The 15424-nt window shown below is 47.2% G+C and overlaps 1 protein-coding gene across 1 annotated transcript in view; it reads left to right on the top strand.

Moving 5' to 3' along the window:
• ADCY5 (adenylate cyclase 5) overlaps positions 1–15424 on the top strand; it is a gene marked incomplete in the record, with an annotated part of 247690 nt that overhangs the window by 207322 nt on the left and 24944 nt on the right. Inside the window, 5 exon segments of the mRNA XM_073634485.1 lie at positions 610–707; positions 2587–2674; positions 6724–6840; positions 7095–7259; positions 8863–9038. Of these exon segments, the coding sequence (XP_073490586.1) occupies positions 610–707; positions 2587–2674; positions 6724–6840; positions 7095–7259; positions 8863–9038 (644 nt within the window).

Genomic DNA, 15424 nt, shown 5'->3' with positions numbered 1-15424 from the left:
GTCAAAAGAATTGGTACACCTGCCTTTACACGCACATGACCTTTAATGACATCCCAGTCTTAGTCTGTAGGGTTCAATATTGAGTTGGCTCCGCCCTTTGCATCTTTAACAGCTTCAACTCTTCTGGGAAGGCCGTCCACAAGGTTTAGGAGGGTGTCTATTTTGGCCGTTATTCCAGAAGACCATTTGTGAGGTCAGGCGTAATATAAAAACGCGTCAGTCGCGCCCAGGTGGACTGTACATGTAGGAATTAATTTAATGTGACAATGGGATTATTGGATGGGGTTGCGGCTCTTTTCTGCGTGCAGTGGATGTGCGGCTGAGAAGAGCGGTGGGCGGGGACCAGCGATGGAAGGATCGCGGTGATCATTGCATTCCGCAGACACAGCTTTGTTTGCAATCTTCTCTGTGCAGCAAACTTTTTTTTAATTTTCCTTTTAGGCACTGCGAGTCTTTACCCCAAATCCAGCAACATACATATATGATTGTATAGTTGTGTACAATGAATAACATAACATATCAACCAATGACCTCCTTGTGTACAGAATAAAGGGGGGGGGGAGGTAACCACACAGCTTACACTCTATGTCTATGTGTGTCTATTGGCAGTACTCCAAGCAAGTGGATGATCGATTCGGGGCCTACGTGGCCTGCGCGTTCATCGTCTTCCTCTTCATCTGTTTTGTACAGATCACCATCATACCGCAGTGAGTGTCACTTCATATTATTATTCAATGAGAAAAGTTTATAACGCTTATAGCTCTGACATATACCGCAATGCTGTACAGAGATCACTGAGCCAGTCACATCAGTCTCTGTACCAGAAGAGCTTACACTCTAATGTCCCCTCCCCCCACAGTCACATCAGTCTCTGCACCAGAGGAGCTTACACTCTAATATCCCCTCCCCCCACAGTCACATCAGTCTCTTTACAGAGGAGCTTACACTCTAATGTCCCCTCCCCCACAGTCACATCAGTCTCTGTACAGAGGAGCTTACACTCTAATGTCCCCTCCCCCACAGTCACATCTGTCTCTGTACAGAGGAGCTTACACTCGAATGTCCCCTCCCCCACAGTCACATTAGTCTCTATACAGAGGAGCTTACACTCTAATTTCCCCTCCCCCACAGTCACATCAGTCTCTGTACAGAGGAGCTTACACTCTAATGTCCCCTCCCCCCACAGTCACATCAGTCTCTGTACAGAGGAGCTTACACTCTAATGTCCCCTCCCCCACAGTCACATTAGTCTCTATACAGAGGAGCTTACACTCTAATTTCCCCTCCCCCCACAGTCACATCAGTCTCTGTACAGAGGAGCTTACACTCTAATGTCCCCTCCCCCCACAGTCACATCAGTCTCTGTACAGAGGAGCTTACACTCTAATGTCCCCTCCCCCCACAGTCACATCAGTCTCTGTACAGAGGAGCTTACACTCTAATGTCCCCTCCCCCCACAGTCACATCAGTCTCTGTACAGAGGAGCTTACACTCTAATGTCCCCTCCCCCACAGTCACATTAGTCTCTATACAGAGGAGCTTACACTCTAATTTCCCCTCCCCCCACAGTCACATCAGTCTCTGTACAGAGGAGCTTACACTCTAATGTCCCCTCCCCCCACAGTCACATCAGTCTCTGTACAGAGGAGCTTACACTCTAATGTCCCCTCCCCCCACAGTCACATCAGTCTCTATACAGAGGAGCTTACACTCCAATGTCCCCTCCCCCACAGTCACATTAGTCTCTGTACAGAGGAGCTTACACTCTAATGTCCCCTCCCCCACAGTCACATTAGTCTCTGTACAGAGGAGCTTACACTCTAATGTCCCCTCCCCCACAGTCACATCAGTCTCTGTACAGAAGAGCTTACACTCTAATGTCCCCTCCCCCACAGTCACATCAGTCTCTGTACAGAAGAGCTTACACTCTAATGTCCCCTCCCCCACAGTCACATCAGTCTCTGTACAGAAGAGCTTACACTCTAATGTCCCCTCCCCCACAGTCACATCAGTCTCTGTACAGAGGAGCTTACACTCTAATGTCCCCTCCCCCACAGTCACATCAGTCTCTGTACAGAGGAGCTTACACTCTAATGTCCCCTCCCCCACAGTCACATCAGTCTCTGTACAGAGGAGCTTACACTCTAATGTCCTCTCCCCCACAGTCACATCAGTCTCTGTACCAGAGAAGCTTACACTCTAATGTCCCCTCCCCCCACAGTCACATCAGTCTCTGTACAGAGGAGCTTACACTCTAATGTCCCCTCCCCCACAGTCACATCAGTCTCTGTACCAGAGGAGCTTACACTCTAATGTCCCCTCCCCCACAGTTACATCAGTCTCTGTACAGAGGAGCTTACACTCTAATGTCCCCTCCCCCACAGTCACATCAGTCTCTATACAGAGGAGCTTACACTCTAATGTCCCCTCCCCCACAGTCACATCAGTCTCTGTACAGAGGAGCTTACACTCTAATGTCCCCTCCCCCACAGTCACATCAGTCTCACAAAAATACAAGAATTGTTTTGCAAAAAAGAAAATGATAAAATGTAGAATCTTTTACATGAATCTTCTTTCTCTCGGCAGCTCGGCGTTCATGTTGGGGTTTTATTTGGCGTGTTTCCTCGTCCTCTTCATGGTGCTCTGTGTCTCCCTCATCTATTCCTGTATAAAGGTGAGTCCCGGGGTGACGCATGGCGGCCGGTCTCCGGGGTCACCCCTGCTATAGACCGATAACGTGATCTGTATATCCTCCAATCACCAGACTGGATGGAGTGGTGAGGGGGTTAGATCCTCTGTCAGGTCTTTATTGCTTGGTGTGCAAGAAGGAAAGTGTCAAACAGAATGTATAAAGTCCAGGCTCAATTTTATTCAGACTCTTACATCATTAAAATCCAACGTGTTTTAGGGGTACAAACGGTCCCGCCCCCCCCCGGTCAGGGCTGGTACAGTACTATGTGGAGGGATCCCGAGGGATAATTAGTGTGATCGCTCCAGATGTTGGGTGACCAGATGCCTAAACCCCCCAGGATTCCTCCAGTGTTATCAGCTCTGTACACACTTTGTTCTGCAGCGTTCAGCCCTGATGAAGGCCTTTAAACCCCCCGAAACGTGTTGTTATTTTATGATATAGGAGTCTGAGTAAAATTTTATAAAAAAAAAAGTCACCTCCTGGCATTATTTGTGTCAGAAGAGTTCTAATTCTCAGAGAACGGCAGTCAAGTCACATTCTATCTGCTGCCCTTCTCTACGTCTTCCAGCTGCTGCAGCTTGGCAGTCTTCCCAATCCGATGCTTTTCTTCCTCATGAAGAGATTTCCTCTTGTTGTGTTCTCTGTTTATCTCTCCGGTCATTTGATATTGTTTTGTTGAGGCGCCGTCCATCTGTCTGAGGGCAAGCGTCAGTTATTGAGATCTATTACCCAATAAGCAGGCAGCGCACAGCGAGACGGCGATTAATAATGATTTTCTCCTCTGCGGACCGTCAGCTGGAGGATCGTTCCATGACGAATAATGTGAGGGAACACGATGAGCCGCCCCGGGGTACAAATCCCCCCCGATGGTCACAGATGTGAAGAGATGTTTACAAAGGAGACTTCTTCTTATAATGAGGATTATTGTTACTATATTAGTCCCTGTACAGTACACTATAGTCCCTATATAAGTATAGTATAGTCCCTGTACAGTACACTATAGTCCCTATATAAGTATAGTATAGTCCCTGTACAGTACAGTCCCTATATAAGTATAGTATAGTCCCTATATAAGTATAGTATAGTCCCTGTACAGTACAGTCCCTATATAAGTATAGTATAGTCCCTATATAAGTATAGTATAGTCCCTGTACAGTACAGTCCCTATATAAGTATAGCATAGTCCCTGTACAGTACACTATAGTCCCTATATAAGTATAGTATAGTCCCTGTACAGTACACTATAGTCCCTATATAAGTATAGTATAGTCCCTGTACAGTACACTATAGTCCCTATATAAGTATAGTATAGTCCCTGTACAGTACACTATAGTCCCTATATAAGTATAGTATAGTCCCTGTACAGTACAGTCCCTATATAAGTATAGTATAGTCCCTATATAAGTATAGTATAGTCCCTGTACAGTACAGTCCCTATATAAGTATAGTATAGTCCCTATATAAGTATAGTATAGTCCCTGTACAGTACAGTCCCTATATAAGTATAGCATAGTCCCTGTACAGTACACTATAGTCCCTATATAAGTATAGTATAGTCCCTGTACAGTACACTATAGTCCCTATATAAGTATAGTATAGTCCCTGTACAGTACACTATAGTCCCTATATAAGTATAGTATAGTCCCTGTACAGTACACTATAGTCCCTATATAAGTATAGTATAGTCCCCTGTACAGTACAGTCCCTATATAAGTATAGTATAGTCCCTATATAAGTATAGTATAGTCCCTGTACAGTACAGTCCCTATATAAGTATAGTATAGTCCCTATATAAGTATAGTATAGTCCCTGTACAGTACAGTCCCTATATAAGTATAGCATAGTCCCTGTACAGTACACTATAGTCCCTATATAAGTATAGTATAGTCCCTGTACAGTACACTATAGTCCCTATATAAGTATAGTATAAGTCCCTGTACAGTACACTATAGTCCCTATATAAGTATAGTATAGTCCCTGTACAGTACACTATAGTCCCTATATAAGTATAGTATAGTCCCTGTACAGTACAGTCCCTATATAAGTATAGTATAGTCCCTATATAAGTATAGTATAGTCCCTGTACAGTACAGTCCCTATATAAGTATAGCATAGTCCCTGTACAGTACAGTCCCTATATAAGTATAGTAGAGTCCCTGTACACTATAGTCCCTATATAAGTACTGTATAGTCCCCGTACAGTATAGTCCCTATATAAGTATAGTATAGTCCTTGTATAGTATAGTATATTTTCCATATAGTATAGTACAGCTTAGACCCCATATACTGTAATCCCTGTATAATATAGTCCCTGTATAGTACAGTATACTCCCTATACAGTATAGTCCCTGTATAGTACAGTAAGTATAGTCCCCGCCTAGTACTGTATAGTTCCTGCATAGTATATTACTTGTATAGTACAGTATGGTTCCCTTACAATATAGTATAGTCCCCATATGGTACAGTATAGTTCCTGTATGGTCCCCATATAGTTCAGTATAGTCCCCATACACTATAGTATAGTCCCTGTATAGAACAATATAGTCAATGTACAATATAGTCCCCACATAGTACAGTATAGTTCCTATATAGTATAGTCCCCTTATAGTACAGTATAGTCCCCTTATAGTACAGTATAGTCCCCATACATTATAGTATATAGTAGTGTCCCCGTATAGTACAGTATAGTCCCTGTATAGTATAGTCCCCATATACTATAGTATAGTATAGTCCCTGTATAGAACAGTATCGTCACTGTACAGTATAGTCCCCTTATTATACAGTATAGTCCCCATACATTATAATGTAGTCCCTGTGAAGTATAGTCCATGTATAGTTCCCATATAGTACAGTATAGTCTCCGTATAGTATATTGTATAGTCCCCATATATTACAGTAAAGTCCCCTTATAGTTTAGTCCCTGTACATTACAGTGTCTGTATAGTCCTTGTACAGCATGGTAAAGAATAGTCCCCATATAATCCCTGTATCGTATAGACCCAATATAGTACAGTATATTACTCTTACAGTATAGTATAGTCCCCATATAGTATAATCCCTGTACAGTATAGTCCCCATACAGTATAATATGATCCCTGTATAGTCCCCATATAGTACAGTACAGTCCTTGTACAGCATAGTGAAGTATAGTCCCTGTACAGTATAGTATATAGATTATAGGTGTCTGTAAAGTGGACCTGTAGTGAAGTGTTACACTCGCCCCTCCTGGGCTCCAGCGCTGGGTCCCCCCTCCAGTGTGCGGCTGATTAGGAGTCGGTTCTTCTGATCAGCACCGCAGCCAATCAGGAGTCAGCACCTGACTGAATTACATATTTATATCATCCAGTTATTCCCACGGTGACAGCACATCCCTTACAGAGGTTGTAAACCTCAGACATGAAATGTGAACAAAGCATATCCCTCTATAGTGTGTACTTGTCTCAATTATGCCCCATAGTTGGTGTCAGTGGGAGGAATTATGCCCCATTGTTGGTGTCGGTGGGAGGAATTATGCCCCATTGTTGGTGTCAGTGGCAGGAATAGATGCCGCAAGGTCCTAGTAAAGGCAAGCAAAGGGCCCCATCTGGCTCCAGGGTCACAGTTTATAGACCCCTGCCTTGGAGCGTTCCCTTGGGAGGGAAGTCGGGGAGGAAACATTCAGAATTATTTCCACTACTTGCATTCCCTTTACATGGGATGAAGGACTGAAAGGTACGGGCAATGGTGACACCTTGTGGCCAAACTGGGGAACTACATTGTGTCCCTACAAGTCCTTTTGATAATGATGATGGGGGGGGGGTCTTTTGGCCCCTGAAACTCATGTTTTGTGTAATTTTGCTAAAGAACCCCATTAAAGCGCTCTTATCCTTTGGGCCGCATGCAGCACTTAAATCGCAGGCTGGGCGCCAGGTTTCCGAAATCATCTATTAGGATTCATTTTAAGTCTGTCTTGAATTGTCAGCTCCATGGCCGAGCATCCAGACTTCTGTGGCTGAATTATGTTTATTAAACATAAATCCCTGTTTTCGCAGCTCTTTCCGGCTCCTCTTCAGACTTTATCTAGGAAGATCGTCCAGTCCAGGATAAACAGCAGCGCAGTGGGAGTGCTCATCATCATCCTCGTCTTCCTCTCCGCTTTCGTTAACATGGTAATGGCGATTTTCCCGTGACTTGGAGGTTAAATCTTCCTGACAAAGATTTTGTGTTATCAAAATGTAAACCCCTCTGATATCCTCTTCTATGCCCACCTCCCCCCCCCCCCCCTGCGCTCTCAAAGACATAAGCTCCTCCCAGAATGGTTTATCATCGGCCCCTCCCCCTTTTTTAAATCCCTCTATTCTATGTGATATGTAAAAGAGGGCACTCTGACTATAAAAGGTGCGATTATTATATTATCTTCCAGTTCATGTGCAGCAAGAAGAACCTGAAGAGCTGCCTGGCCACCGAGTACAACGTCACCCCGGCCAATGTCACCCCCTGCTGGGTCAGGAACTCCGCCCACAATTACAGCCTGTCCACTGAGAACGGATTGTGCGGAGACTCCACCCCAAACTGCAACTTCCCAGAGGTAGGTCATACCGTTCTGACTCCGCCCCCCCCCCCCCCCCCCTTTTCAGTTCTTGGTAAAGGAAAGGTGCAAAACACGGGTGATGGAGGTTTGTAAAATAAAATCGGAGACTAGGAATGTGCACTGCCGAAAAATGTGTTTGTTTTTTCGTTTCATTCCATTTTCGGGTCATTCGTTAGGATCGCAATTCGTGAATTCGAAAATCTGAAAATAGGAAAGAAAATCCAAAAATTCTAAAGATAAACAAATAATAACTAACTATTAAATTTCAGGTATTGGAATTTCCTTTCAAATTTGGCTGTTAGTGAACGTAGCGAATACGAAATGTATCCGAAGTTACAAATTATTACAACAATAACAAACGCCGCATGTAAACAAATGGAATGTAACTAATAAATAATAATAATAAAAAGTTTTCATTATTGTTATTTATTATTATTAATTTGTTACGTTCCATTTGTTTGGATGCGGCATTCGTTATTTCGGATAATTCCTAACTTCGGATAAATTTGTATTCGCTACGTTCACTAACAGCCAATGACAGCTGATCACACGATGTAAACAGAAGCCGGTAATTGGTTTTTCTTTCCCCCTTAGGCCCCTTTCACACTGGGGCGGTTTGCAGGCGTTATTGCGCTAAAAATACCTCCTGCAAACCGCCCCTAAACAGCCTCTGCTGTTTGTTCAGTGTGAAAGCCCGGTGTGCTGGCAGGAGAAGAAAAAATCTCCTGCAAGCCGCATCTTTGGAGCGGTGTGTATTCACCACTCCTAAACCGCTCCTGCCCATTGAAATCAATGGGACAGCGCGGCTATACCGCGGCAATACCACGGCTATAGCCGCGCTGTACGAGTGGTTTTAACCCTTTTTCGGCCGCCAGCAGGGGGTTAAAACTGCACCGCTAGCGGCCGAATACCGCGGTAAAACAGCGCTAAAAATAGCGCTGTTTTACCGCCGACGCCCCCTACCGCCCCAGTGTGAAAGGGGCCTTACACTAACAGCGTGAAGAGAAAAGAATAAAGACCATTACTGGCTTCTGTAAAAGGGCCATCGGTCCCAAGATTTGCCCACCATGTTCTAGACACGTGCACTGCCGAAAAATCCGCTTTTGATTCATTCGTTTTTTGGGGGTTTTTTGTGTAAATTTGAGAATTCGTAAATTTGAAAATTCGTAAATTTGAACATTAGAAAATTCTGAATTTGTAAATTTTGAAAATTCGAAGATTTGGAAATTTCGGGGTGTACTGTATCTAGCTGATGGAGGGTCTATCCCCCCCCGCCCCCCTCTCGCTGCTCGCCGATGTTTCTCGGGCTCACGGTTTTTACCGGCACACCCGAGAAACTGACAGTGGAACCAGCTGGTCACAGAGGCAAACAGAGACCAGGTCCTCTCTGATCTCCTCTATGGTCTTGGAGGACCGGAGCGACTTCCTGTCTAAGGAGGAAGTAAACACTTTTTTTTTTTTTTTTTTTAAAGCAAAAGTTTAAAAAAAAAAAAAGTTGGACCCATTTTACTCCCCCCCCCTTTTTCATGTGTATATATCTTCGATTTGAGTGATTGTGAGATCTGACCATTGATCGATTGTGTGTGTTTTTTCTTTGCAGTATTTCACCTCCTGCATCCTGCTCAGCCTCCTGGCCTGCTCCGTCTTTCTTCACATCAGCAGCATCGGGAAGCTCATTCTCATGCTCCTCATCGACTTTCTCTATGTGATTATTGTGGAGGTCCCGCAGGTGGCGCTGTTTGATAACGCAGACCTGCTGGTGGCAGCCAATCAGATGTAAGTAAAAAAAAAAAAAGAAGGAATTTGGATGTGACGCTCTTTGCTGTAGTTTATATAATGACTTCACAACTCTGTGGAAATATTTAAAGTGCGTCCGATAGATAAAGAGTGTGGAGGGGTTGGATCCTCTGTCAGGATTTTATTGCTGTCTGTGTCCTGGTGACTCTTATCAGTGAGAAAAAAAAAAAAAAGAAAAAAAAAACTGGCTGTGGGTTCAATAATTCCATAATCTCTTCAGAACTAAAAAAAAAATAAAAATAAAATTGCTTTAGATACATTGTAACTAGTTGAGGATTTTGCACTAAGAGGTGCCAAATAACAGTTGAAATGCTGTTCACTTATTTCATAAGAGTATAACTAACCCTAATTAGCCCCAATTAACCCCTTCTTCCCCTTCTCCCCATACCGATAGCTTGCTGAGTTTCTTTATGTCTTTCATTTGTTTTTACCAATAAGGTATATCTAAACTTAAGTAACCCTTATTAACTCCTTCCTCCCCTTCTCCCCATAGCTATTGTTTGAGAATTGTCTTTGTATCTTTAGTTTCTTTTTACCATTAGAGTATAACTAAACCTAATTAGTCCTAATTGACTCCTTCTTCCCCTTCTCCCTATAACTATTGCATGCTGATTTTATTTATGTCTTGAGTTTCTTTTTACCAATAAAGTATATCTAAACTTAATTAATCCTAATTTTAACCCCTTCCTCCCCTTCTCCCCAAAGCTATTGCTTGCTGATTTTTTTTACCTCCTAGTTTTATTTTTTTACCAATAAAGTATATCTAAACCTAATTAGCCAAAATTAACCCCTTCCCCCCCTTCTCCCCGCAGCTATTGCTTGCTGATTTTTTTTTATGAATTTTTTTTATCTATAGTTTTTTTATTTACCATTAAAGTATAGCTAAAGGCAACACTTTTTCTTTAGTTTTAGATAGAGAAGAGAGGGGTTAGATCACCTGTCAGTTTTTTTTTTTTTTTTTTTTGCTGTCTGTGACCCCGTTATGGAGATTGGCCATCTTTATTTGTCCTGTCTATCGTTATCAAGAGTGAAAGTAAAAGAAAAGAAAATTCCAAAAGTTGACATCAGAACACTAATAGAAGGGAAATCTTCCAATGGGGAAAGTGGTTCTGATGACACACTGGGATTCCCTCACTCTGGAGGGATTTCCTCTCACTTCCTGTTTTGGCTATGGCACAGGAAGTGAGGGGAAATGGGACACAGATGGCAAAAAAAAAAAAAAAAACACTGTCGGGGTTTTCAGCCCTCCCTTACTCTAGCAAAAATGTTTTAAAAAGTTTTGCCTTTGGTTGCACTTTATTTTTGCATTTTACTTTGTTTCTTAGTTTTTTTAGTGTCGCATAAAAAAAGAAAATGCAAAATTTAAAAACAAAATAGATTTTTAATTTATAAATGCATTTATCGTGTTTTCTACGGGAAGTTTTAGTATCACTTTAAACTGGAAAATTAGATGTTAAAATGTTTACTTTTTGTTTATAGCAAAACTACTTTTTTTTGTAAACCAACACACTGGTCACAACATTTTTATTTATTTTTTTGCATATTTTGTCTATAGATTCAATAAAAATAAAATCATTTTGCAAAACAATATTGTCAACAGAAAGAGAGTGTTTTTTCCTAAACTAAACATTGTACAGTATGTGTTACATTGTTACCTTAAGTAATGACACCAAATAAACCGTCTCAAAGCAGAAATGCAAAAATTGCTCTGCTCCATGGAGTGTGTGCAAGGGGGGGAGGGGAACTAGATAAGGGGCTTACACACCAATCAGCCATAACATTATGAGCACTGACAGGTAAAGTGAATAATATTGGGGAGGAAACATTAGGAAGGCTCATTGATGGAGGTGGGGAGGGAAGGCTCATTGATGGAGGTGGGGAGGGAAGGCTCATTGATGGAGGTTGGGGAGTGAAGGCTGATTGATGGAGGTGGAGAGGGTAGGCTCATTGGTGGAGGTGGGGAGGGAAGGCTCATTGATGGAGGTGGGGAGGGAAGGCTCATTGATGGAGGTTGGGGAGTGAAGGCTCATTGATGGAGGTGGGGAGGGAAGGCTCATTGATGGAGGTGGGGAGGGAAGGCTCATTGATGGAGGTGGGGAGGGAAGGCTCATTGATGGAGGTGGGGAGGGAAGGCTCATTGATGGAGGTGGGGAGGGAAGGCTCATTGATGGAGGTTGGGGAGTGAAGGCTCATTGATGGAGGTGGAGAGGGTAGGCTCATTGGTGGAGGTGGGGAGGGAAGGCTCATTGATGGAGGTGGGGAGGGAAGGCTCATTGATGGAGGTTGGGGAGGGAAGGCTCATTGATGGAGGTGGAGAGGGTAGGCTCATTGGTGGAGGTGGGGAGGGAAGGCTCATTGATGGAGGCGGGGAGGGAAGGCTCATTGATGGAGGTTGGGGAGTGAAGGCTCATTGATGGAGGTGGAGAGGGAAGGCTCATTGATGGAGGTGGGGAGGGAAGGCTCATTGATGGAGGTGGGGGAGGGAAGGCTCATTGACGGAGGTGGGGGAGGGAAGGCTCATTGACGGAAGTGAGGAGGGAAGGCTCATTGATGGAGGTGGGGAGGGAAGGCTCATTGACAGAGGTGGGGGAGGGAAGGCTCATTGACGGAGGTGGGGGAGGGAAGGCTCATTGACGGAGGTGGGGAGGGAAGGCTCATTGGTGGAGGTGGGGAGGGAAGGCTCATTGACGGAAGTGAGGAGGGAAGTCTCATTGATGGAGGTGGGGAGGGAAGGCTCATTGATGGAGGTGGGGAGGGAAGGCTCATTGACGCAAGTGAGGAGGGAAGGATCATTGATGGAGGAGGGGAGGGAAGGATCATTGATGGAGGTGGGGGAGGGAAGATTCATTGATGGAGGTGGGGGAGGGAAGACTCATTGATGGAGGTTGGGGAGGGAAGGCTCATTGATGGAGGTGGAGGAGGGAAGGCTCATTGATGGAGGTGGAGGAGGGAAGGCTCATTGATGGAGGTGGGGGAGGGAAGGCTCATTGATGGAGGTGGGGGAGGGAAGGACCATTGATGGAGGTGGGGAGGGAAGGCTCATTGATGGAGGTGGGGAGGGAAGGCTCATTGATGAAGGTGGGGAGGGAAGGCTCATTGATGGAGGTGGGGAGGGAAGGCTCATTGATGGAGGTTGGGGAGGGAAGGCTCGTTGATGGAGGTGGGGAGGGAAGGCTCATTGATGGAGGTGGGGGAGGGAAGGCTCATTGACGGAGGTGGGGAGGGAAGGCTCATTGATGGAGGTTGGGGAGGGAAGGCTCATTGATGGAGGTGGGGAGGGAAGGCTCATTGATGGAGGTGGGGGAGGGAAGGCTCATTGACGGAGGTGGGGGAGGGAAGGCTCATTGACGGAAGTGAGGAGGGAAGGCTCATTGATGGAGGTGGGGAGGGAAGGCTCATTGACAGAGGTGGGGGAGGGAAGGCTCATTGACGGAGGTGGGGGAGGGAAGGCTCATTGACGGAGGTGGGGAGGGAAGGCTCATTGGTGGAGGTGGGGAGGGAAGGCTCATTGATGAAGGTGGGGAGGGAAGGCTCATTGATGGAGGTGGGGAGGGAAGGCTCATTGACGGAAGTGAGGAGGGAAGGATCATTGATGGAGGAGGGGAGGGAAGGATCATTGATGGAGGTGGGGAGGGAAGGATCATTGACGGAGGTGGGGAGGGAAGGCTCATTGACGGAGGTAGGGAGGGAAGGATCATTGATGGAGGAGGGGAGGGAAGAATCATTGATGGAGGTGGGGAGGGAAGGCTCATTGATGGAGGTGGGGAGGGAAGGCTCATTGACGGAAGTGAGGAGGGAAGGATCATTGATGGAGGAGGGGAGGGAAGGATCATTGATGGAGGTGGGGGAGGGAAGATTCATTGATGGAGGTGGGAGAGGGAAGACTCATTGATGGAGGTTGGGGAGGGAAGGCTCATTGATGGAAGTGGGGAGGGAAGGCTCATTGATGGAGGTGGGGGGGAAGGCTCATTGATGGAGGTGGGGGGGAGGCTCATTGATGGAGGTGGGGAGGGAAGATTCATTGATGGAGGTGGGGGAGGGAAGATTCATTGATGGAGGTGGGGGAGGGAAGACTCATTGATGGAGGTTGGGGAGGGAAGGCTCATTGATGGAGGTGGAGGAGGGAAGGCTCATTGATGGAGGTGGGGGAGGGAAGGCTCATTGATGGAGGTGGGGGAGGGAAAGGCCATTGATGGAGGTGGGGAGGGAAAGCTCATTGATGGAGGTGGGGAGGGAAGGCTCATTGATGGAGGTGGAGAGGGAAGGCTCATTGATGGAGGTGGGGAGGGAAGGCTCATTGATGGAGGTGGGGAGGAAAGCCTCATTGATGGAGGTCGGGAGGGAAGGCTAATTGACGGAAGTGAGGAGGGAAGGCTCATTGATGGAGGTGGGGAGGGAAGGATTATTGATGGAGGAGGGGAGGGAAGGATTATTGATGGAGGTGGGTAGGGAAGGCTCATTGACGGAGGTGGGGAGGGAAGGATCATTGATGAAGGTGGGGAGGGAAGGATCATTGATGGAGGTGGGTAGGGAAGGCTCATTGACGGAGGTGGGGAGGGAAGGATCATTGATGAAGGTGGGGAGGGAAGGATCATTGATGTAGGAGGGGAGGGAAGGATCATTGATGGAGGAGGGGAGGGAAGGATCATTGATGGAGGTGGGGAGGGAAGGCTTATTGGTGGAGGTGGAGAGGGAAGGCTCATTGGTGGAGGTGGAGAGGGAAGGCTCATTGGTGGAGGTGGAGAGGGAAGGCTCATTGACGGAGGTGGGGAGGGAAGGCTCATTGACAGAGGTGGGGGAGGGAAGGCTCATTGATGGAGGTGGGGGAGGGAAGGCTCATTGATGGAGGTGGAGAGGGAAGGCTCATTGACGGAGGTGGGGGAGGGAAGGATTATTCATGGAGGTGGGGAGGGAAGGCTCATTGATGGAGGTGGGGGGGGGCTCATTGATGGAGGTTGGGGAGGGAAGACTCATTGATGGAGGTTGGGGAGGGAAGGCTCATTGGTGGAGGTGGAGAGAGAAGGTTCATTGGTGGAGGTGGGGAGGGAAGGCTCATTGGTGGAGGTGGAGAGGGAAGGCTCATTGGTGGAGGTGGAGAGGGAAGGTTCATTGGTGGAGGTGGGGAGGGAAGGCTCATTGACGGAGGTGGGGAGGGAAGACTCATTGTCGGAGGAGGGGAGGGAAGACTCATTGATGGAGGTGGGGAGGAGGGCAGTGGAACAGGAAGGGGGTAGTGTGGGGGGGAAGTGGGACAGGAGGGAGGCAGTGGGATAGGAGGGGGCAGTGAGACAGGAGGGGGGCATTAGGAAAAAGAGAGGGCAGTGGGACAAAAGGGAGTAGTGTTGGGGGCAGTGGGACATTTGTGGGGCAGTGGGACAGGGAGGGGGTAGTGTGGGGGGAAGTGGGACAGGAGGGAGGCAGCGGGATAGGAGGAGCAGTGGGACATATCTGGAGCAGTGGAACAAGACGGGGCAGTGACACGGGGGGTTATTGTGGGGGGAAGTGGGATAGGAGGGGGTAGTGGGACAGGTAGGGGTCAGTCGGACAGGTGGGGGCAGTCCGACAGGAGGGGAGCAGTGGGACAGGTGGGGGGCAGTGTGACAAGTATCAAGTGTCAATCTGATCACATACTTTGGGAATGGCCAATCCTCCCAGGTGGGGGGTCAGGGTGACAGGTGACGGGCAGTGGGACAGGAGGGGGCAGGGTGACAAAAGGGGGGGGGCAGGGTGACAGGAGGGGCCAGTGTCACTCTGATCACACACACCTTGGGGATGACCACTTCTCCCAGGTGGGGGGGGGGGGGTATTGTGACAGGTGGGGGGCAGTGTGACAGGAAGGGGGCAGCAGGACAGGAGGGGGGCAGTGTCACCTTGGGAAGCACCAGTCCTCCCCTGTCCTGCAGAGGCTCCTTCAGATGGTGTCAGTGTAGAGTATCTGGTGCCAGGAGGGGTAGCTGTGTCCCAGGCAGCCAGAAGATCTCTGGCGGCAGCTGCAGCACAGAACAGCGGGGGGGGGTTGGTTCTTCACCCTGACCACCTCCTCTTCTTCCTTCTCCTCCACGGGCCCTCCACTGGCACCCCCTTTGACTTACCCACCCTACACAGCCGGGTGCACCCCACCATTCCTCATTGGAGCCTGCATAACAGCGAGCCCCTGACCGCTCCCAGCACACCTGGATCCGCCCACCTCCCCACCCTCCTCTGCATCCTTGCAGGCCCGATGGCTCCAAGTTCTCCAGATCTCAATGAAATCTGTAGGATGTACTGGTGAAACAAGTCTAATCCATGGAGGCCCCACCTCCCAACTTACAACTTAGGACTTAAAGGATCTGCTACTGAGGGCTTGGCGCCAGATATCACAACAT

The sequence above is a fragment of the Aquarana catesbeiana genome, linkage group LG06 (genome assembly GCF_042186555.1).
Source record: "Aquarana catesbeiana isolate 2022-GZ linkage group LG06, ASM4218655v1, whole genome shotgun sequence".
NCBI lineage: Eukaryota > Metazoa > Chordata > Amphibia > Anura > Ranidae > Aquarana > Aquarana catesbeiana.
The sequence above is the reverse complement of the archived record's forward strand: the minus strand, read 5'-3'. Positions and strand labels throughout refer to the sequence as shown.